Genomic DNA, 22,537 nt, shown 5'->3' with positions numbered 1-22,537 from the left:
AATTCCCTATCTTGTTTTATACCTTGCATTATGAGGTATTATCTCAGAGGAAATCGATGTTGATAAGATAAGAAAAGAAATCGTCATCAAACGAAAGTCGAAGATAAGCTAATGCCTAACATGCCTAACTTTTCGCGAATTAAACTTAGTGAGAATTTGCCATTTGATAAGCTATGGCCGGTACAGTAGAGGGTGTTCCCTATGAGGAGATCCAGACAAAAGAGGTGATGATTATCCACGGCCATCTGGATGGGATGGCATTATAATTACCAAGTGCATTGTAATTGCATTGCAGCTCATAGGCACCGGATTCTATGGCAGCGTGTACAAGGCGATCTGGAGAAATCGAGAGATCGCGCTGAAGAGAATTCGCGAGGGATGTGAGGACAAAAAGATTGAAAGGGAGATCTACCAGCTGACAAAGGCCAGCCATGTCAACATAGTTCAGCTCTACGGCACATCGAGGCACGAGGGATGCGCCCTGCTGCTGATGGAGCTCGTAGACGGTGGATCTCTGTCCAGTTTTCTGCATGCGGAAAGCAAGCCAAGTTACTCGCATGCCCACGCCTTCAACTGGGCGCATCAGATCGCTCAGGTATGGTATGGTGATGATGATACTAGAAGCAAAGACACTAGAATAATGCAAAACATGAATTGTTTACATGGTGTGCGAATTGATCAAAAATAATATTGATGAATTGCATATTTTGTCAAATTTAAATGCATGAACATACGTGTGTGCACACATACAGTTGTCGGCTGTCACTGTATGCGTAGAGCTGTAGAGCTCTCCGCTCTCTCGCTCTTGAGCACAAATTCAAGAGAGCCTGGAGCTCTCTTTGCAAAAAAATCGTATCCTGTTATTCCAGTGTCTTTGGTAGAAAGAAGCGTTTAGCTTTTGTGCCCACTAATACAACGGTTTCATAGGGCATAGCTTATCTGCATGGCATGCTGCCGAAAGCAGTCATTCATCGCGATATAAAACCACTCAATACACTGCTCTGCGAGAAGGGACTCAAGCTGAAGATCTGCGACTTTGGAACTGTGGTGGATCTATCGCAATCGATATCGTGCAATGCGGGCACCTGCAGATACAAAGCGCCAGAGGTAAGGAGTAGTTGTAGTTTGATTTCGAATCCAATTGAATAATAATTTCAAAAGGTTCTCCAAGGCAACAAACCCGATGAAAAGTGCGATGTGTACAGTTGGGCAATTACCTTTTGGGAAATATTGTCGCGCAAGGAGCCATTTGAGCAATATAATACCCTTTTTGAACTGTACATGGCTATAAATGAAGGCGAGGCATTATTGCTCGATATTATTATTATTATTATTATGTAATGATCTAATGATTTCAGGCGAAAGACCGGATTTAAGTTACATTATGGCTGGCTGCCCCGCGGATATAGTCGCTCTTTTAAGTGCTTGTTGGGACCCGGATATCAGCAAAAGATTTTCCATGGAACTGATTTCCCAAAGCACGGGAAGCATCCTAAGTCAGGCGGGACACATTCCAGCGCTGGATTTTTACTCATAGAACTAATTCCACCCTTTTACGTTCGCCATTAAAAACAGATATCGTTGTGAACGTTAAACACTATTTTATTTTCTTGAAAACTCTCCTGAAGTATTTACATTGTACGGGATGCTGTACGGATTATGCGGATAGGTTGGGTGGGTGGGTTAGATGCTTTTTGGGTTGTGGAGCGCCAAATATTCAATTCAAGGCTATATCCAGTGAATTGCAAAATTATTTGCGGAAGTACATAATTCGTTATTTTCGTTAGATGCGGGTATAGGTATTAGGTATTAGGTATGCATATAGGGAATTTATAAAATATGATCTAGGCATATGTTTTACAGTATATGGATCACTAGCAATACGTTTGTTACTGATAATGTTACTTAATCTGGTGATGTTTGGTTTTTCTCTTTTTTTTTTTTTCTTCTATCGAATGTAAATTTAAAAAATTAAATTTTAAAACGCTTTTAATAAATATATTCATATGTGTTTGTATATATATTTTGCTTGCTTGTTAAAACAAAATGATCCTCGCTCATGTGTTGGTTAGTTACACAATGGAAAACTGTAACGTTTCGTAGAGTTTCGTTTTTGGAGTATAATTGTTTCGTTAGTTATAGGTTGCTTTCTTACTTATTCCGTTTGGTTTTCTTTTTTTAATTGCATTAATTGTTACATACTTTAAACTTATATATATAACTATATATATATATATATATAAACATGCGTGTATGTAAGCATAGTTTAATTAATTCAATTGGTTTTGGTATAATTGTCGTCTTTATACTCGCTATAATTGTTTTCGTTTCGTCTTTTTTTCACCGCACGTTCCTGCCTACGATTTGTTCAATGTCTTCATATATATATGGATATATGGATGTTCAAGCATATATATTCCCTTTGTATTGTTGTAATTTAGGTCGCATTTAATTTTGGTTGCATTTGCTTCGCTTCATTTCGGCGTTGAATCAAAATCTTCTCATTAAAAACGAAAACGAACGAAACATAAAGATGTTCTGATTGCGAGATGTGATGGACGAATTCGAATGATTTGCTGATAAACTAACAAATCCAGAGATAACGTTGAATTATGGAAAAGGATGGCTTAGTTATAGTTGTTGCGATATCGCCAATACTCATACCTTATGCTGGCTTACAACTTAAACAAACTTATCGTGTATGCAAAAAATGCAAAAAAAAGAAAAATATATATGATCTTAAAGTGTTAACAAAAGGTGTCAAAAACGTTTTATTGCTGTCAGTTGCGTGTGATATGTTTTCGGTTGTGGTAAGAACACAGGTGTCAATAAATTATTACGAAATAGGAGTTTACAAACGAATGATTACACTTAAAAGTCGGCTTGGCTTAAAACATATAACTGAACGGCTCGGGGACATTAGTTCAAGTACAAGCTGAGTACTGGACTGTTTGGTAAAACTATTTTACAAAAGGTAAAAGAGCAACACATATATTCGAGTACAATTGGTGTTGTGTGCCGCACAATACACTGGGACAAACACATAATTCATAATATTCGAAACGGATATACATATGGAGCACAAATGGAGAACAAATGTTTTGAAAGCGTAATCGGCATGAAACGTTGACAATGACAATGTGGCTGACATTGTGGCTTTATATGTCGTGGTTGCATCTAGTCTCTCGATTACGTTCATATACAAATTCTAATTTGGATTCTGCTCACGATTAGGATTGAGATACATGGGGAGTACACATGGCTATGTATATGTAGCTGTGTACGAGTATGAGTACAATATTGTAAGAGGTCTAATTTCAACTGGCACCTGCTCTCAGTTTTCTACGGAAAAGCAAGCTCTAAAAGTTGCCTACAATGCTGCGGAACTCATGTGGCACGCAATTGTATATATGTAGGGGTTTTTGGTTAATGCGATTAACTTTCAGAATTCCTAGACGTACATACATGTGACTGACTGACTGACTACATGATAGATGTGGGTCGTGTGTTTGTGGCTTGTCTACGATTACCTTTCGAAACGAACGAACGCAAAATAAACTCATTGGGGAAACGTCATCTAAACAAATGCCGAGTACTATAAGATGTTGGGTGGGGGCTGGGGTGTAAGATGGCTACGGATTTTTGGTTTGAAATGGTCATGATATACACAATCATAATTTTAACACATTCGCTTAGCTGCAAATTGCTTCTGTTCTTGAGTCTGATTTAAATCGAAATCTATGTGTCTGTGTGTGTTGTCGGTTGGTTGCTATATACTTATTCTACAGAACGACGTCAGGCAGGTCGTGCGGCCTTGCCTAGGCGCGCATTTGGTTTTCATGTACGATTTTCCTTTCCTTATAGTAGATCTCCTCCGACTCCTTGTCGCAGAGCAGCAGGACAACGGCCCCAAACAGGAAGATGGCCGCACCCCAGCCGACGCCATAGGCCCAGCCAAATTCCCAGACTCGCCGATTGGCTATAACATTAAATGGAGATACAAGTCAGTGGGAAGTTCATCATCAAGATTTCAGGCTATCATACCCATGGTTAGTTCGCCGGCAAAGCATACTGGATATACGATCAAGGCGGACAATACGGCCAGCACTGCGAAAAAGTAATATTCAACATGTGATTCTGACATAAGTTCAGCTAGTTACTCACAGGATACAAGCATCACCAATACTGCTATACGGTAGAACTTATACTTTAGATTATGGTTCTGCGTCCGGAGGCCCAGACCTGTCAGTACTGTGGCAATGACGTCCGTTATCAGCGTGATGATGCAGAGAGCGGCTGTGGCCTTGATGTAACCTGAGGGACATTATACGAATTGTATGTTAAAATCGAGCTTAAGATTGCTGTTTCTTTATGCAATACATACCGACATCGCGGGTCCAGTAGCATCCTGGCGGATCCTGGATATTGAATGGCAGCGGCGGCACCGAATCATCCTCGATGCAGTGCACAAAGAGACCTTGCCGCCAGTCCGAGGCCATTAACCAATCTGTGGACGCCAGAGCCATAATCATGAGGGCCACCACGATGACGCCGCAGATAAAGGCAATCACCTGTAAGGGCAGAGAAATCAGTCGGTGCAATCTGTAAGCGTTTCCGAAACTTTAGGCCAAATGCATACCTTCAGCGGCCTCGTGATTGTGATGGTCTCAATCGTCGTGGTCGGCGCCATTTTCTCCGCTGGTGGACGTAGAACACTGCGTGCATGATAATTGTGATTAATTGCGGGGGAGGGAGTTTTTTTACCGGCTTATCAGGCCAGCCAAACTCACCTTATCGACTATGTATATGCAGGCAATGTGCTGCCCGCAGCTACTAATTGGAATGCGTTTCAATGCGTTTCTTGGTTAGTTTTGCTTAGTGGGATGTTGGAAGGGTTTCTTTTCTCTTTTTTTTTTACTTTTTTGGGGCAGGCAAGTAAATGCTACGCCGGTTGGCTTTAACAATCTAATATAAATGCTTCAATTGGCGTTTTATTGCTTTTGGTTTGCGCGCTGAGGTTTATCCAATGCGTTTTCAATTTCAAATTGCTGGCGGAAGCAGCCCGTTCAACATCTGTATTGCCAAAAGGGGGGGATTTGTTAGTTAGCGGGACGGGAAATAGAGAAATTGGTGACATTCGATTAGAGCGACTGGCGCACATGGTTCGTACAACATGTTTGTTTACATCAAGGCAGTTAAGTAAGCAGCAGCAACATGCAAAAACAACTCGAGCAACAACATCGACAAAGACAATGGGCTAACTATTATGGGGCTTATTCCAATCGAACTGCATCAACGCGACAATTAAACCTACAGTAGTGCTGGAAATACTGGAAATACCGACATGCTAATTATCCACTCGCATTCCATTGTTATACCCTAACTGTCGGTACAATAGAGTTTGTCAGACTTTTGACATATTATGTACATTTGTAAAAAAAACATAGATCAGCATCTTGAACAATATATTTACATATATAAAATATCATATCGGTCTTGCATACTAGTTGTCTACAAAGAGAAAGTGTATCAAAACTTCGTTAAAACTGCATGTTATGCCTAATTCGCACGATTCCCTGCCAATTTTAATATCTTCAAGATACAGATACGCAAGCAAAGATGCATATGTTTGTGTAAGTAGATGTTTCGTCTAACGAATCTCGACGGGCCAGACGGAGATAAATATAGTTTTACATATAGCGGCTAGAAATGTGGAATAAAAACAAAAACACATTTCGCAGATGAACGAGTACCGACTTTGTGTGTGTGTGTGTGTGCGGGTGAGTGGCATGGCAACAGGATCATAACGGTTAATTGCTATATAGAACGTAACGGTAACGGCAGGCAAAATTGGGGCAAACGGCCAAATGCAAAACAACAACAATGGCAAGGGCGAGGGAATTTCTATACACGTATGTTTCTATGTGTGTGTGTGTTGTGTGCTATGCGAAAGAACGGAAGCAAAACAAAATGCGATCTGTTTGAGTTCAGGAATATACCTTTCCTTGTAATAGTCCAGGGTTACCGATTCGGAATCAAATTCTGAATAATCTGGCAGCGATTCGGCATCAAAGGAGCTCATTCCGCTGAGCGTGTAATTGGGCAAGACGTTCATTTTGTTGTTGTAGCCAACAAGGTTACCCTGCTGTTGTTGTTGTTGCTGCTGCTGTTGGTACTGCTGATGCATTGTTGTTGCTGTTCTTTCTGAGTTTGTTTTACTATATCTGCCTTATTTAACAATATGGCACACGCACACACACTCACGCCCACGAGAAACTGGCTGCTATATTTTTTCTCTATTCTCTTTTCGCTGCCTTTTCACACTCTCGCCGTCTGCTTTGCACTTTCGCAAAAATATGCGTCGCTTTTGGGTTCGACCTGTGTGCACTTACACTCTGCTTGAAAAGCTCTGTCGCTTTTCCACTTTCACATGTTCCTCGACCACTGACTTCTCTATATAATCAAAAAATAAAAACGACGAAAATAATAATGTTTTGCTTCCCTCATAGAGCTGGAACTTAAATCGATGTTGTCTCGATACTATCGTTTTGACTGGACATTTCTCGATAGCGATAAGTGCATGCAACTATCAGTTAACTTACATTTACCGACAAATTATTTAATTCAACGAAGTAAGTAAATTAAAAAAAAAACATTTCCGACGTTTATACTTTTATCAAAGCGGGGGCTGTGACTTGTAAAAATTTCCTAACAGCGAGAGCTACACTATCTGTCAAATGTTATATCGGGCATGTAAACAACGCTATCTGATAATATTTATATCTTGCTGTATTAAGAAAGACCAATCAGAGTAAAGTAAATATTAGGAAATCAGTACGTTTTTATTATTATTACTTTATTGTAAAAAAGGTTATTTTATTAAGGTCAAAAAGAGTCGTTGAAATGTCAAATGCAAACCCCGAAATTTTCCTACTGTTAGACTTGATTAACACGGAATTCAAACAAAAAATAATCAATTATTATTAAGATATTTTTAAGTGAACAAATTTTCTTTATTACTTAAACATTTACTTATCACTGTACTTGGCGCTTTTGTACCGATTTTACGATGTATATCGCAATGACCACTTGCACCGACACGAAAAAATGCCGAAATCAGTGTGACCGTTTTCCACCGTACGAGAACGCAAGAAATCGGCGTCGCGTGGCTTGGACAGATTATCGAACAAAACAAAATCCGACTATAGAATCTTTTAACTTCGTTTACCCTTAAGAGTCCGCGGTGGACCCAACGTATCGATGGCCACGGACACGGTGTCCAACGGCGAGAACTTCGCTCAGCACTTGAGCAGCAACAGCGACGACGACGTGATCTGTCCCACATGCGACGTGAAGATCAAGCGCAGTCAGGTGGCCGATCACTGCCAAGTGGAGATGGAGCGATTGCACAATCCCATTAGCGCTGTCACTCCACCGAACCCAGCTAGCGGAGCAACCGCGTCCGAGGAATCCGGTTCGGGATCGGGGGGTAGACAACCGTGGAGCGTGTTCCAGCGGGTGCAGCGCAATCGGCAGGCCCGTCAGCGCCAACGCACCAGGAAGCGTCCGGCTTCTCCTGCCCCACCAGCAACTGCAAATCCTACGACAGCAGCTGCTCCGCCTCCAGCGGCAACAACTCCGTCCGTAGCCGCTGCCGAATCGAGCCAACCCACCTGTCCCGTGTGCAACCACAACTTTCCGCAGTCCAACATCCAAGAGCATGTAAATCAGTGCCTGCGCCAGAGCCGCCGCAATGGTCAGGCCAATGGAGAGCGACATTCGAGTGAGGACTCGGAGGACAGCGAGGAGTACGAAGAGTACGAGTGGGCGGGACAGAAGCGCATTCGCGTGTCCACTCTCGTGCAGGGAGGTTATTCCGCCCTGGGCCTGGGCCAGACGATCAAATACAATGGCAGTCAGCAGGCGCAGGACGACGAGGACGAGGATCTCAACGTGGACGAGGATGACACTCACATCTATGGTCCTACGCAGTATGGCGAGGGCGATGTGATCCCACTGGTCAACGAGGACACAGGAAATGTTTCCGAGGCTGATGTTACCAGCTACGTGCGCCGACTTATCTCCTCCAGCGATGGGCCCAAGCCCAACCATTCCAGCGAAGCCACCGAGCAAGAGACTGCCAGCACCAGTAACGTGGAGGCTCCACCAGCCAGCGAGGAGCCATCCACGTCGCGTTCCACGCGATCCACCTCCCAAAACCAGCAGCAAATCATCGAATCGCTGAAGGCCAAGCTGCGGCTCTACGAGAAGCAGGCGCAGGGCAAGTACAAGTGCCTGATCTGCATCGACGACTACAAGAATCCCGCCATCTCCGTGTCCTGCTGGCACGTCCACTGCGAGCAGTGCTGGCTACAGACGCTCGGCGCGCGAAAGCTGTGCCCGCAGTGCAATTCGATCACCACGCCGAAGGACCTGCGACGAATCTACCTGTAGACGTCCATCACAGACTTGTTATCCCCGCTGCCAAATTGCTTGCGCCATAAAACAGGCTTTGCATACCAACGCAGCTGTAGATGATAATCCCCTATACATATTATTTATATAGATTACAAATACCGAATATAATACGTGACATTACAATAAGCCTACCATGTAACTATTACAATAAACCGCAGAAAACATAATTAATATTTAAGTTTATTTAATGAAATTAGCATGTAGGAAAGGAAAACGTTTAAAGATATGCACACGAGTTATGTTACATTCCTCATTTTGAACTAAAATAAAAAAGCAACCAATCCAATATTAATTTCGAATTTTATTTTTCGATTCATCGAAAAAAGAGTTATTTTATCTTTACATTTTATAGGTATATTTTATATGAAGTAATTAAAAAATATTTTTTACTGTGTACCGGTTTGTTTTGATGTTCAGTTATCGATAATATAGTTTTTGCGTTAGTAATGAGCACCTTTTCCCTCGTAGCAGTTCCTCACGCGCCCATCTCTATATCACATTGCTTGGTCTTCTGTTCAATTTTTCCACAATGTCCGGCTCCGGTAAGATTTAATTGCGAAAAGGAGTATATGATTTGTAAGCTAATCCTGTCTTCCTTGCAGGCGCCAATCCCTTTGTCCAGTTCCAGGAGTCATTCACCCAGGACGGCAACGTCTACAAGTATTTTGATCTGCCCTCCATCGACAGCAAATATGGTAAGTAGTCGTTATTGTTGTTCGTTATCATTATTGTTGTTATCTTTATGAATATTATTAACCCCCCACAGATTCACTGCCCTTTTCCATTCGCGTTCTGCTGGAATCAGCGGTGCGCAACTGCGACAACTTCCATGTGCTGGAGAAGGATGTGCAGAGCATACTGGGATGGACACCATCGCTGAAGCAGGGAACCAGCGATGTGGAGGTCTCCTTCAAGCCTGCTCGTGTTATATTGCAGGTGTGGATCAAAACGTATATGATGTTTGTATGTAATTTCTTAAGATATTCCCTGCTTTCAGGACTTCACTGGCGTTCCCGCGGTCGTGGATTTCGCTGCCATGCGGGATGCTGTCCGCGAGCTGGGCGGCAATCCTGAGAAAATCAATCCTATCTGTCCCGCCGACCTGGTCATCGACCATTCCGTCCAGGTTGATTTCGTTCGCTCCTCGGACGCATTGACCAAGAACGAGTCGCTGGAGTTCCAGCGCAACAAGGAGCGATTCACCTTCCTCAAATGGGGAGCCCGGGCTTTTGACAATATGCTAATTGTGCCACCCGGCTCTGGCATTGTGCACCAGGTTAACCTGGAGTACCTGGCCCGAGTGGTTTTCGAAAGTGACAGTTCAGCGGACGGATCTAAGATCCTTTATCCGGATAGCGTTGTGGGCACTGACTCCCACACCACAATGATCAATGGATTGGGTGTTCTCGGCTGGGGTGTCGGCGGCATCGAGGCGGAGGCCGTGATGTTGGGCCAGTCCATTTCCATGCTGCTGCCAGAGGTGATTGGCTATAGGCTGGAGGGCAAACTGGGCCCGCTGGCCACATCCACCGATCTGGTGCTGACAATTACCAAGCATTTGCGTCAGCTTGGTGTCGTCGGTAAGTTCGTGGAGTTCTACGGCCCCGGAGTGGCAGAGCTCAGCATTGCGGATCGCGCCACAATCAGCAACATGTGTCCGGAATATGGAGCCACTGTGGGTTACTTCCCAATCGATGAAAACACCCTGAGCTACATGCGCCAAACCAGTAAGTCAATCTTAAACATTATCTAAATTGCTTACTTGATATCCGTGGATTTGGATATTAGATCGCTCCGAGAAGAAAATCGATATTATCCGGAAGTATTTGAAGGCCACTCGACAACTTCGTGACTATTCCCTTGTGGATCAGGATCCCCAATACACGGAGGTGAGTGGGATTCTGTTTTTCCAATGCAAATACATACTAACAAATCACATTTTTACCCTGCAGTCTGTAACTCTGGACTTATCCACCGTGGTGACCTCGGTTTCGGGGCCCAAGCGACCGCACGATCGCGTTTCAGTTTCCAGCATGTGCGAAGACTTCAAGTCGTGTCTCATAAGTCCTGTCGGTTTCAAGGGATTCGCCATACCTCCCAGTGCCTTGGCTGCCAGCGGTGAATTCCAATGGGACGATGGAAAGAGCTATAAGATAGGTCACGGATCTGTTGTGATCGCCGCCATCACCTCGTGCACGAACACTTCGAATCCCTCGGTGATGTTGGGCGCTGGTCTGCTGGCCAAGAATGCTGTGCAGAAGGGCTTGAGTATTCTGCCGTATATCAAGACCTCATTGTCACCGGGATCTGGCGTTGTTACCTACTATCTGAGGGAATCCGGTGTGATTCCCTATCTGGAGCAGCTGGGCTTCGACATTGTGGGCTATGGCTGCATGACCTGCATTGGCAACTCGGGCCCGCTCGATGAGAACGTGGTGAACACCATCGAGAAGAACGGTCTGGTTTGCTGTGGCGTCCTGTCGGGCAACCGCAACTTCGAGGGTCGCATCCATCCCAATACCAGGGCCAATTATCTGGCCAGTCCGCTGCTGGTGATTGCCTACGCGATTGCCGGCCGTGTGGATATTGATTTCGAGATCGAACCGCTGGGCGTGGATGCCACCGGCAAGGAGGTGTTCCTGCGCGATATCTGGCCAACACGCAGCGAGATTCAGGAGGTAGAGCATAAGCACGTCATTCCCGCCATGTTCCAGGAGGTGTACAGTGAGTATAGCTGGTCATGAACTTTCCGGAGCTCTATGCTAACTGACCGCTATCACAGGCAAAATTCAACTGGGATCCAGGGACTGGCAAACGTTGGAGGTGTCTGATAGCAAGTTGTATCCATGGAGTGGAATATCAACATACATCAAACTGCCACCGTTCTTCGAGGGCATGACTCGTGCGCTGCCCAAACTTAAAGGTATCGAGAAGGCTCGCTGTCTGCTGCTTCTCGGTGATTCAGTGACCACCGATCACATCTCGCCAGCCGGCTCCATTGCACGAAAGTCACCGGCAGCGCGCTATTTGTCGGAAAGGGGTCTAACGCCGCGCGACTTCAATTCGTATGGATCTAGACGTGGCAATGATGCGGTGATGGCACGCGGAACCTTTGCCAACATCCGACTGGTCAACAAACTGGCATCCAAGACGGGACCCAGCACCCTGCACGTACCCAGTGGCGAGGAAATGGACATCTTCGATGCGGCGGAACGGTATGCGAGTGAAGGAACACCTTTGGTTCTGGTCGTGGGCAAGGACTATGGCAGCGGCAGCTCACGTGATTGGGCCGCCAAGGGGCCATTCCTGCTGGGCATCAAGGCGGTGATAGCTGAATCTTACGAGCGCATTCACCGCTCCAATCTGGTGGGCATGGGCATCATTCCGCTGCAGTTCTTGCCTGGCCAGAGCGCCGATACCCTGAAACTGAGTGGCAGGGAGGTGTACAACATTGTCCTGCCCGAGGGTGAACTTAAGCCCGGCCAGAGGATTCAGGTCGATGCTGATGGCAATGTCTTTGAGACCACGTTGCGTTTCGACACCGAGGTGGACATAACATACTACAAGAACGGCGGCATTTTGAACTATATGATACGCAAAATGCTGGATTAGTTAGTGCGTTCGTTGACTTTTATATTCCATATGCATTTCTAGGCGACTTTTTATTGTTATTATGTGATGGGAAATAAAATTTGACATTCATCTGCGAGATGATCCTTATTACAAAAAACAAATATTTGAAATAATTTATATTTCAAATTGCGCGCTCTGAGTGATATCGATAGCAGAAATGCCGTTGGTCAAAGCAGTCCTGGTAAAATTGCCTAACGCCTGCTGGTGAATCATGGACAATGCAGCAATAAAATCGAATAGTCGCTGTTATGTCTCTGTTAACCTAACATAGTTCGCTGCTTCTTTTTTTGTCCGTCCCGTGGACTTTTCTCCAGAGGATTTTGATTCCAATTCGCAAAAGAAAAACACAAATAAGCAACAGATCGTGTGTTGGCCAATAGCTCTGCAGCCAGTGCTCGATATTCACTTGGAAGAACCGCGCAAAAACGCAACAACGCAGCAGGAAAGTCGCGCCTCTGCCTCCCCACCAAAAAAAAAAAAACACAAAAAAAAAAGAAAAGATCTCGGATCGCACAGGGTTTTATTTTGGGCAACCGCAGTTGGACTGGTGGGTGCTTCGGTTCCCTCGACCTGTGGATAGTGCCCAGTGGCGTCGCGTCGCTTTGGATTATGTCATTTGTTTACGGGGAATTGCCGCAGGCCCAGTAGCCAATGTTGCATCCGAAAGAGGCAGCGAAAACCTGTAAAAATGTAGACTGTGTGCGTGTGTGTGTGGGCCAGTGCTAGTGTGTGTCCGTGTGCAGTGTGTGTCCCCGTGTGTTTGTGTGTGCAGATAATGGACGTTTAGTTTTTGGTCGAATCCGCAAGATATATAGTGAAATAGATATAGCCGAGAGATCCCAGGGAGCGGTAGCCATACATATATGTGCACAGCCACCGCTACCCGATGGCCACGTTTAATCCTGGCGCCAGCAGCAGTGCCGCCGACGTTCTGAGCGCCACCACAGCAACGGCTACTTTCCTGGTGCCCACCACTGCGGCAGTATCGCATCCTGGTGCCCATACCGCCCAGCTGCAGCTGGACCAATTCGGGGGCTTCTCGGCCACTCCCCTGCAGCACCATCACCATCAGCAGACCAACTCGTCGTACACCTTTGTGCAGATCAAGAGGGAACCCTGCCAGGTGTCCGAGATTAGCTCGAACAATTGCCACCAGCAACAGCAGCAACATCACCAACACCACCACCAGGTGCAGCATCAGGGCCTGTCCTCCGCCTCGATGACCGCCTCCTCCAAGACCATGTCCTCCTCCACACTGACCACTCTCGTCAAAATAGAGGCTCCCTCGCCAAAGGTATCGGAATTGGAAAAGTCCTCAGGTAGGTGACACCCAGCCACTGGTCAAGAGCACTCCTCATCGCTTAATTACGATTCCATCAGGCAACTCCGTACCCATTGGCATCGCCGTGGCTAGGAAACGCCCGCAGGAAGCTCTGGTGCCGGCTATCAACACCCCCTCTACGCTGCCGCTGCAGCCACCACTCAACAAGGACTTGAACTGCTTCGGCATACGCGTCGCTGACCTCGGTGAGTGCCAAGCTACACAGAGAGAAATGTAGCACCATCTCAGGGAAATATTAAGTTCTTAGTGATATTCAAGGGGATGTCAACCGTTTTAAGTTATCTGCTATCTTAAAGATACCATTAGATTATTCTAGATGCTGTTTTCTATTTAAAATGATATGTAAATTGAAGACAACCACTGTCTTTGTCATACATTTTTCCCATCCGTGTACCTTCTGGGCATCTAATTCAATTGAGTCACCAGATTTGAGCGCCCCTAATGAACGGCGCGTCCCAAGGGACAACGTTATATGATGCTTATGATGCCAGGACGCGGACGTCGTTCAATTATGCCACTAATAAGATTGCCAACAAACGTTCAGCGCTGTGCGGAATTCCATCAGTAAGCAATGGCCAAGGGTGTCGTCTCCGCCGTAAACAACCCGCTGGAGTTTAGAGGGCAGGAATCATATGATGGCCGCCTGTTGTGCGGCTGTCGTTGTTGTGACAGCCACCGAATCGACTGGATTCGACTCAAAACGGCTCTTCCCCATATCCATCCTCCCTTGCGGGCAGAAAGGAGGGAACCCGGTGGTAAATCATACGAACTTCTAAAGCGGAAGTGAAACGAAAGTGAAACACATTGCGATTTGAGAAGGGAGGCTTTGCGTCGACTTGGCTCTGGTCGACTTGAAATTGCTCTTTAGATATGTTTATATCGTTTTGGGGGTGTGTTCTGTTGCCGAAGCCAGTCGAATTTCATTTTCCGGATTATTTTTAAAGCCTGCTAATGGTGAAATAATCAACCATGCCAACCATGACATGAACACTTTACGATCTTGGAAGGGTTTCTTTTTCATATCAATCTATTTACAAAATAGTACCAGATGGGCAAAGAGTAAAGGAAACTTTGTACTTGGTTTTAATCGCTACATGGATGTGGTGATGTCATGTTATTCCTTTAAAGAACTCAAATTGATAACGTCTATAAATGGTTAGAGCGATATGATGGCAGGGAATTGAAACATTGCACTTAACCAAGTTGAATATATAAGTTGTATAGTTTTGACTTTACAAAATTGCATTTTTACCTGGAATCGCCATTTAGTCACCTTTATTATCAATGCTGATAAAATTGAAATCACAAGCTACTTTTAGAGGGGGTTTTTATTTTTACATATTCATTAAACTAAAAGTTCAACTGCAAAAACAGCTTGATTGCGTTTCGGAAATTTTGTTTTTGTATATCTATTCTGGGTATTTCCCAGAAGTTCTCTTTTAGTAAGAAACTTTGACGAAACAGCTTCTACTCGATGGGGGGTGTCTATATTCATGCATCAAATACTTTTTCCTTTTAGATTTTTAGGATGACTTCAATAAATACATATTTGAGCGGGTTCTAGTGCTTTTGAGTGCCGAAAAAACCCTTATAAAGTAGGCGCATTACTCATGGTTCGGCAATGAGCAGAGTATCGAGGGCTTCGGCTTAGTTAGCACGCTCCAGTGGAGCTGAAGCCAAAGTTCCAGTTGCGTGGGCGCCAGGCAGAGGAACATCAGAGCGGGAATCCAAAGACAGATTACTCATGGACCCATGGTGCTCGGGTGGGTTGTTCTTTCAGACTTCACGACAAGGTAGCGGCGGTGGCTGTTGCTAGAAGGAGTCTGGAATCTGTGCGAGTGTGTGGGGAACCAGGAACAAGTAAGGCATCACCTATAAGGGATGCTCGAGCTGGATGCTCGAATGCATGAGTGGTTCTCCGGGGATGGGAAACTAAAGGGGAACTGGGTAACAAACCGGGCGAATCATCCTCCAGGACACAGGACCTAGCAACATGACACGCCGAATTGGATTCGGTAGACGACCATATGGCAGAGTCTTCCTAACGTGCCGCTGGTTATTATTTTTTTCCTTTCCTTGCCACAAGTCACATGCTATTTATAAACGTTTGCCTGGGTAGTTTCTCGGTCCGAAACAAATCACTTGTCAAAAGATGTAGCTCTAATTGCGTTTGCGGAGATGGGACACTGTCGAATACTTGTCATTCATTTCGATTCCAGGGCGGTGGTGGGTTTCCCAATTCAGAAACCATAATGTAATCCAATTACAGGGCATCACGTACGTTTTAATCGAATTTTTGTAGAAATTATCCGGGCACAGTGTCGGCGGGGGTGGGTTATTCGAAACGATTGGGATGTGTGATAGTTGCCTGGTTGGCGTGGTGGTGGGCGGTTGGGTGGTTCGGGCGCACGCGGTCACCAAATGCATAGTTCAAGGACACTGCAATATTTCACGTATACATACACATCTTCGCTTACAACTAAAGTTACACGGCAGGCCCGAAACTTTATTAAACAAACGAACGCCAAGCGAAGAGGTTGGCATATCTCTTCCCAGAATTCCATTTCGGATTCAATGGTAAAGGGAAAAAGCGCCAAAATTCAACGAATCCTTTTGCTTTTTGCTTTCAGGTGCCACCAGTTGCGGCAATTTGTACTTTACGGGCAACGGCGACCTGATGACCACCGGCACAGCCACCGCCGAGGAACTGGCTCTGAGTGCAGCGGGTGTGAATCGGGCACCCTCCACCTTCTGGCAGTATCCAAGTGAGTTGTCCACGTTCAGAGCATGCTACAAGTAGATCCCGGGCAGAAATGAAAAAGAACAATCAGTGCTCACCGTCACACTCTGTCTCCACCTCTCTATTTTGGTTCTCTCTCTTTTCCGTTGCGTTTTGTAGATGCATTACCCATTGAATCAGTGATTTCCATGTCGCCCGCCACGGTGGGCCTGCAGTACTCGCGGGAGGCCAGTCGCGGACAGGTGGTGCTGCTGCCGGCCGGCCCAACAGCGCTCGGTAAGTGAGCCGGGATGATCGGCGACGATCTCCGCCATTCGCACTCCGCATGCCAGCACACCGGGACACCTACCTACCTGGGTGTTCTCGGTTAATTTGATTTCGAAACTCGATTCGCCAAAACAAAACTAATTCATGCTTTTAAACTGCGCTTCTCTCCCACCGCCACTCCCCCGACAACTCCAAACTCCAAAACTTCAAACTCCAAAAAACCCGAACTTGAAACTCCGACTTAACTGAATCGCTACCACGACCATGCACAGCAGGCATATCAAATTTTCCCCTCTTAACGCCCACAGATCCGTTCCAGCAGGCAGCGGCTGCGGCGGCCTTCGTCTGGCCTTCGGCCTACATCCCACAGGCTCCGGCTCCTGGTGGTCATTCCGCTGCTGCAGCCGCCGCAGCTGCTTCGCTGCAGCCGACGCCCAACTTGTCCAGTTTGCCCAACTTCATCTTCCCCTCGATGGGCGGCCACCAGGCGCTGAGCACAACGCCGTCGTACGCGTCCACCCTGCAGCTGTATCTGGCCGCTGCGGCCACTGCGACGGGCAGCTCGACGATGTGCCAGCACAGCAATCAGCAGACCAGCACCACAACCACCAATTCCACCATTAATCTGAGCCTGGCCGCTGGTTCGGGGGTCACGCAAAGCGGCAATGCGGCTAGCAGCTTAAGCTCCAGCAGTAGTCTCAGCGCGAGTAGCTCCCGTTTTCTCAGCCTGGCCACTGGTCAGCCTGGGATTCCGTCACTCCTTTCCTTGCCGCCGCCGACAGGTATGAAGGAGGAGTACCCGATGCCACTGGCACTGCCGCCCCTTGTGCCGCTCGAGGCGGCGCGGGATAAGGAGCAGGCCTTGAACCTGATGCGTCTGCCCACGCCGCCCACCTCGGCCACCATGGAGCCGTCTTCCCTAGGCCATGCAACGCCCCACCATCTCTTCCAGTCGGGTGCCATGGCTACGCCCACGCCAGCATTGCTCAACCTATCGATGCATGGCAACGGTGGAGAGCTGCCTGCTGCCACGCCTCTGCCTGTGGTCAGTGATGAAGCGGCGCTGAACTACAAGCTGCATGCACCGTTGACGCCGCAAACACCGCCTCGCCTGGCAGAGATTCCTGTGTCGGGATCGACTCAGCTCTTGCCGCAAATGCAGGATGTCAATATACAGACGGATACGCCCGTTTGCAGTGAAGACGAGAGCTTCCCGGGCTCAGCAAAGCCGCAGGATCCTGCTGCAGAAGCATTTCCGCCTCCGACCCTTGTCCAGCCGCTGGAACTAACGAAACCCAGTGAAGCCAGCCATACCCAGCCGACCGAGTGCCATACCCAGACCGAACCCAGTGACATACCCAGTGCCAGCCAGGAGGAGTCGGCGGAGCAGACTCCCCCGGAACCCATAGAAACGATGTCGCAAGCCACGCAGGCAGATCAAACGGCGCCCGAGGACCTGACCGGTTTGGAGCTGCTCTCGAACATAAGCACCAATAGCAAGCCACTGGTGCGAGTAAAACAAGAGCCGGTGGAGCACATAGAGCAGCCACCGCCACAGCCGCAGCCTGTGAATATAATGCCCTCAGAGCCAACGCTGCCTACGCCGCCAATGCTGGAAATGGAGCCCACTTCAGCACCCGAACCACTTGGAGGTCTCAAGCTGCTGTGTGCACTGGCTGAGCAACGCATCCAGGAGGAGGTGGTGCAGGGCAGCAGTCTGTTTGCCACGCCGTCGTCGCGAACGCCCACTCCCACGTCGCTGGCTCTGGGAACGACAGCTGCGACGCCGCCCGTTTTCGAGGCCAAGTCCTGTTATGCCTTTGGGCAATCGCAGGGTTCCGTCTTCCCCTCCTCAACATCCTCCTTTCAGATGCCATTAAGCTCGCCCGGGTTCCCCTCGATGCAGGGCATCGAGCTGCCATCCACGTCGGCTGGTGCCGTTGCCGAACTGACTCCTGTGAAGCGCAAGAAGCACAAACATTCCAAGTCCTCAGGCAGCGACAGCCGCAAGTCGGCGCGTTGCAGCAAGAAGAGCAAGAAAAAGCGCCGCCACAGCAGCAGCCGCCAGCAGTTCTCCGCTCCCGCGGAGGAGGATCTGGACCTGCAGGACGATCAGCTGCAGTCGGAGCTGCGCAGTGCCCTCCACGCCCTGGATCCCAGTTACGCGCAGCGCTTTGGTCAGGAGGTGTTTAGCATCATGGACAATAGCATGCGTATGCGACTGGCGGACATAACGCGGCAGTATCGCAAGAAGAAACGAAAGCTGGATGAGATTTCCAAGCACAAAAAGAAGAAGAAGTGCTCCAAGCAGCAGCTCCAACTCCAACAACAGCAGGCATCGCAACAGGCGGTGCAGCCACCTTCAGCTCTGCAACAGCCACAGATGACGCTGTCCAGTGTCCTGGGGTAAGTGGTTTACTCCAATGTCATGTTACCCTTAACCTAATACTCTTTGTATTTTTCAGGACTTCATCCCCGCTGCGCGATTACAAGTTCCCAAAGTTTTCGAGCAGTAACCTTCAGGCGTCGAGTTTTTTGCGATTCCCGGACAAGACGCACTCCTTCCCCCCACCGCCGTCCCTACAGCAATCCCAACCGGAGCCCAATCCCTTGCCCAGTAGCAGCTCACCGAGTACCTCGTCGTTCGTCCGCCTGGAACCCAGCGCATTGGACGCGGCCGTTGCCATTGCACCAACTACCTCTGCGACTTCCACCTCCGGCTCACCGTCCACCAAGCAGGTGGCTTCTGCTGTGCGGAAGCAGCGAAAGATGAAGGCGAGCACCGTCGGCGCCGCTGGAGAGCAGACAGCGGCCACGGAGGCAAAGCGGCGGGTTAGCGCCATTGACCGCGAGCTTCAGCTGACCAGCGAGCACCTGTATCGCGAGGAGACGCGTGTCCTCACGGACATGGGTGGTCTTTTCTATGCGGGTGTAATGAAGCCATTGCGTCCGCCAGATGTGTATTCCATTACATTGGACGGCGAGCGTGGCAACAAGTCGCATGTAATGTCGCGCGAGGATATACTCAAGGATACGGTGAGTGAATACTTGATTCTTAAGCAACTGATACAAGCATATTCATGCTTATAATCTTTAAAGATCCTGGAGGTAGCTCCGAAGAGCGTGGAGAGTGTCCCAGTAGGCACGCGCCTGTGCGCCTACTGGAGTCAGCAGTACCGATGCCTTTATCCTGGACGTGCCATCGACTCCGAGCAGGTGGTCGATGGAGCTGCCAGCAGCGCTACGAATGGAGCTACAACAGCGCCGGACTTCGTCAGCGTAGAGTTCGACGATGGCGACAGCGGCAGGATCCGCTTGCAGAACATCCGTATGCTCCTCAGCGATTATCCCATAGCAGGTGTGTGTTAACTTCGCACTTTCTTGGGTGTTAAACTGTAAGCCCGGCACCATCTGTGCCCGTGGACACGACAGGCTTACTCCCCAACCCTCTATCCAAACATTAGTTTCTTGTGTACGTGCCTCCTTATTTACTACTTTGTTATTTTCGTTCCTTCTGCCCGACAATCCCATTTAACCCATTGGAACAGAGTACAACGATAATCCCCTCTACTCAGTAGGCAAGCAGAAGCGAAGCGCTCTGCGCGGGGGTGAAAGTGGACCTGGCGGAGTCACTCAGGACCACTTAAGCGTGCCCGGCTGCGAGGATTCGCACAGCCATCATAGCCTGGGGATGAGTAGCGATAACACCACATCGCTGGCGGCAACTATGGAGTTGTTCACGCAGCGCAGTGAGAAGAAGCGCCTGAAGAAGAGCCTCAAGAAGATGTCCAAAGCTCAAAATGGCATTAGTCCGGCCACGGCAATCAATGGTGGAGCTGATGCCGCTGCCTCGGGTGAAGGTGTCAGTGGCGAAGACGCCGCTCGTAAGCACCATAAGCACAAGAAACGCAAGAAGCACAAGAAGCATCACCGCAAGAATGGCAGCGAAGAGCAGGAGCAACAGGTAGTCCAACAGGACTACTCTGCGGCTGGGCAGGAGGCGACAGAGGCTCCTTCCACAGAGATGTCATCAGCAGCAGCGCCAACAGCGAGCCGCGTTAAGGTGGAGGTCAAAGTGAAGACAGAGCAGCTGGAGATGGAAGAGGAGGAGTCCGTATCCAATCTCATGTCAGAGATTTCCGATGAGGTGAGCGCCAGCAATAACTTTTTCCCTTTTGTTTTTGAGAAACCCTTTTCTGTTTACCATTTATGGCAATTTTATTCACTTAAATGGAAACGCAAATATTTACAAAATCTGGTAGCAAAAGAGCCGACTTTGTAATCAGTAAATGCTAATTGGCAATAACCTTTTTTGGTGATTCCCTATTCAGTATTTGAGTTTTGGGAATGGTAAAAATAATATTTGTATTACACAATCCGAATTATTTGATTAGAATACAATGGCAGTAGCTGTTAACTTAAAGGGTTGTCCGTCCCCTAATGAAAGGGTTGAAATAATCCCATTTTCTCTCGCAGGCCAAGGGCGACGATCTGGTCGAGCATAACAACTCCAAGGGAAGCAGCAAGATTGCGGCCTTCCTGCCGGAACGGCAGCTATGGGGTTGGTATGGTACCGCCTATCGCAAGGCGGGCGTCAAGGGACGTGCCAGAAAGCAATTTTACAAAACAATCAAAAGGGGAAAGGAGACTATCACGGTAAGTGTGCACATGCTCATATTTCAGTGCAATTATCGTATTTAATTTTGATTTTCCCTATTCGGTGCTACATTTCAGGTCGGGGACAGTGCAGTATTTCTATCGACGGGCAGACCAGATCGACCCTATATCGGACGCATTGAGTCCATGTGGGAAACGACCACGGGCAACAAGGTGGTGCGTGTGGCGTGGTTCTATCATCCGGAGGAGACGACCGGCTGTCCAAAATTGAAATTTCCGGTAAGCATTGAATTCGCTACCGAGCGCAAAGTTATGAAGATTATTTACTTGTTTACTTTCAATAGGGTGCTCTTTTTGAATCGCCGCACGAGGATGAGAACGATGTGCAGACCATTTCGCATCGGTGTGAGGTACTGCAGTTTGGCAGTTACTTCGAGAAGTTCGGTGCCGATTCGAAGCAATATCAATCCATATACGATAACAATGATACATATTATTTAGCCGGGCACTATAACCCAAGGTTACAAGTGCTAAAACTACAAGACGATATTCCAACTCTCGAAGAGCTGCAGGATACAAATACTACTACTACTACAGAAACTACTACCGAGGATTAAGCGAAAAGTGGATAGGCGTGGTTAGGCATAGTGCATACAGATCTATATATATACAATATATATACATTATACATATATTTTACTATACGTGAACAGATGGAGCAGATATATACCTATATGTATACAAATATTATTTCTATATATTTTAAAATGCATTACGTATTTCGTGAACTCAAAAAAGCAAACAAAAAGAACACTGGCGAGAGTAAAAACAAGAGAGAGAACAAGGAACTAAGCAACAACTACTAAATTAATGTGTAGTTACGAGAAGCGCAAGCAATTTTAAGTTTAATTTTGTAAAAACAAAACGACAAAACAGAAAGGGCGCTTCGATGTCGACAATGTTGATTCACTTCAAGTTCACCGAAAGTTTACAAACGAAATGTGTGCTTCTACATCCCTTGGACCCTTTTGACCCTTTGGACACAACACACCCAACATAACACACCCAACATAACACAACCAACATAACACAAGCAACATTAAACCAACAACAAACAGAGCAAACTCTTGGATCAGAAGCTATAGCTACAGGATATGGGATACACTTGTTAATTGGCGTGTATACCTACATGTTTCAGATGAAATTTAGAACGTGTTTTAAAGATTTTAAGCAGGCAACATGCAGCAACTACTACTATAAATGTAACAATTCAATGTGATAGCAAAACAAAACCAGATGTTGATGTGTACAGAGGAGAGAATAAGTATAGATGATAAATAAGAGATCAAGCAGAATGTGTGTGTTGAATATTTACAGTTTGTTTTATTCAAGATGAACAGCAACGTATAAAATCAAACCTATCTTTAATTACATCAATAAACTTGCCGGATATATTGAAA

General features: G+C 47.0%; 5 protein-coding genes across 14 annotated transcripts; 4 read left to right on the top strand and 1 right to left on the bottom strand.

The window, feature by feature from the left end:
• The first annotated feature begins 28 nt into the window (after positions 1-28).
• On the top strand, positions 29-2,885 carry LOC6729154 (mitogen-activated protein kinase kinase kinase 7). Of its 2 annotated transcripts, none has more exons than XM_016174912.3 (5): positions 29-224; positions 296-595; positions 928-1,107; positions 1,162-1,297; positions 1,359-2,885. In XM_016174912.3, the coding sequence occupies exons 1-5, from the start codon at positions 174-176 to the stop codon at positions 1,535-1,537; spliced, it is 846 nt and encodes a 281-aa protein (XP_016035805.1). In that variant the 5' UTR covers positions 29-173; the 3' UTR covers positions 1,538-2,885. The 2 variants fall into 2 exon arrangements, with proteins under 2 accessions (XP_016035805.1, XP_016035804.1); XM_016174911.2 differs by having other exon boundaries at positions 83-224; positions 1,172-1,297; positions 1,359-1,492.
• On the bottom strand, positions 2,740-6,560 carry LOC6729153 (transmembrane protein 47). 2 transcript variants are annotated; one of them, XM_016177303.3, is made up of 7 exons: positions 6,393-6,556; positions 4,791-5,073; positions 4,640-4,715; positions 4,385-4,571; positions 4,165-4,314; positions 4,045-4,107; positions 2,740-3,979 (listed from the first exon to the last, which is right to left on the bottom strand). In XM_016177303.3, the coding sequence occupies exons 3-7, from the start codon at positions 4,688-4,690 to the stop codon at positions 3,819-3,821; spliced, it is 612 nt and encodes a 203-aa protein (XP_016035802.1). In that variant the 5' UTR covers positions 4,691-4,715; positions 4,791-5,073; positions 6,393-6,556; the 3' UTR covers positions 2,740-3,818. The 2 variants fall into 2 exon arrangements, with proteins under 2 accessions (XP_016035802.1, XP_016035801.1); XM_016177302.3 differs by lacking the exon at positions 4,791-5,073 and having other exon boundaries at positions 6,000-6,560.
• Positions 6,561-7,109: 549 nt separating this feature from the next.
• Positions 7,110-8,645, top strand: LOC6729151 (E3 ubiquitin-protein ligase RNF220). Its single transcript, XM_002104436.4, has one exon. It carries the CDS (start codon positions 7,261-7,263, stop codon positions 8,452-8,454), a length of 1,194 nt encoding a protein of 397 aa, XP_002104472.1. The 5' UTR covers positions 7,110-7,260; the 3' UTR covers positions 8,455-8,645.
• A 245-nt stretch (positions 8,646-8,890) lies between these two features.
• LOC6729150 (cytoplasmic aconitate hydratase) lies at positions 8,891-12,187 on the top strand. The gene is made up of 7 exons (XM_002104435.4): positions 8,891-9,020; positions 9,081-9,173; positions 9,245-9,414; positions 9,476-10,205; positions 10,267-10,367; positions 10,431-11,202; positions 11,261-12,187. The coding sequence occupies exons 1-7, from the start codon at positions 9,008-9,010 to the stop codon at positions 12,088-12,090; spliced, it is 2,709 nt and encodes a 902-aa protein (XP_002104471.1). The 5' UTR covers positions 8,891-9,007; the 3' UTR covers positions 12,091-12,187.
• A 142-nt stretch (positions 12,188-12,329) lies between these two features.
• Positions 12,330-22,537, top strand: LOC6729144 (protein winged eye). Of its 8 annotated transcripts, none has more exons than XM_039295152.2 (11): positions 12,330-13,430; positions 13,492-13,638; positions 16,084-16,218; positions 16,353-16,469; positions 16,769-18,866; positions 18,926-19,496; positions 19,560-19,818; positions 20,009-20,607; positions 20,937-21,116; positions 21,195-21,356; positions 21,422-22,537. In XM_039295152.2, exons 1-11 carry the CDS (start codon positions 12,998-13,000, stop codon positions 21,692-21,694), a joined length of 4,974 nt encoding a protein of 1,657 aa, XP_039151086.1. In that variant the 5' UTR covers positions 12,330-12,997; the 3' UTR covers positions 21,695-22,537. The 8 variants fall into 8 exon arrangements, with proteins under 8 accessions (XP_039151086.1, XP_039151084.1, XP_044779243.1 ...); XM_039295150.2 differs by having other exon boundaries at positions 16,736-18,866; XM_044923308.1 differs by having other exon boundaries at positions 16,733-18,866; positions 20,039-20,607.

The sequence above is a fragment of the Drosophila simulans genome, chromosome 3R (genome assembly GCF_016746395.2).
Source record: "Drosophila simulans strain w501 chromosome 3R, Prin_Dsim_3.1, whole genome shotgun sequence".
In the NCBI taxonomy this organism is placed as follows: domain Eukaryota; kingdom Metazoa; phylum Arthropoda; class Insecta; order Diptera; family Drosophilidae; genus Drosophila; species Drosophila simulans.
Note: the sequence above shows the minus strand (reverse complement) of the source record. Positions and strands in the feature narration are given on the sequence as shown.

Coding starts and splice junctions, on each gene's coding strand:
- LOC6729150 (XM_002104435.4), top strand. Junction 9,174..9,244: donor CTCCATCGACAGCAAATATG/GTAAGTAGTCGT, acceptor AACCCCCCACAG/ATTCACTGCCCTTTTCCATT. Junction 9,415..9,475: donor CTGCTCGTGTTATATTGCAG/GTGTGGATCAAA, acceptor CCCTGCTTTCAG/GACTTCACTGGCGTTCCCGC.
- LOC6729151 (XM_002104436.4), top strand. CDS start 7,261: ATGGCCACGGACACGGTGTCCAACGGCGAGAACTTCGCTCAGCACTTG.
- LOC6729144 (XM_039295149.2), top strand. CDS start 12,998: ATGGCCACGTTTAATCCTGGCGCCAGCAGCAGTGCCGCCGACGTTCTG. Junction 13,431..13,491: donor GGAATTGGAAAAGTCCTCAG/GTAGGTGACACC, acceptor CGATTCCATCAG/GCAACTCCGTACCCATTGGC. Junction 19,497..19,559: donor AGGATATACTCAAGGATACG/GTGAGTGAATAC, acceptor TAATCTTTAAAG/ATCCTGGAGGTAGCTCCGAA.
- LOC6729153 (XM_016177302.3), bottom strand. CDS start 6,187: ATGCATCAGCAGTACCAACAGCAGCAGCAACAACAACAACAGCAGGGT. Junction 4,716..5,999: donor CTGGACTATTACAAGGAAAG/GTATATTCCTGA, acceptor TCATGCACGCAG/TGTTCTACGTCCACCAGCGG. Junction 3,980..4,044: donor TGCCGGCGAACTAACCATGG/GTATGATAGCCT, acceptor TTAATGTTATAG/CCAATCGGCGAGTCTGGGAA.
- LOC6729154 (XM_016174912.3), top strand. CDS start 174: ATGGCCGGTACAGTAGAGGGTGTTCCCTATGAGGAGATCCAGACAAAA. Junction 225..295: donor AGGAGATCCAGACAAAAGAG/GTGATGATTATC, acceptor ATTGCATTGCAG/CTCATAGGCACCGGATTCTA. Junction 1,298..1,358: donor GTACATGGCTATAAATGAAG/GCGAGGCATTAT, acceptor TAATGATTTCAG/GCGAAAGACCGGATTTAAGT.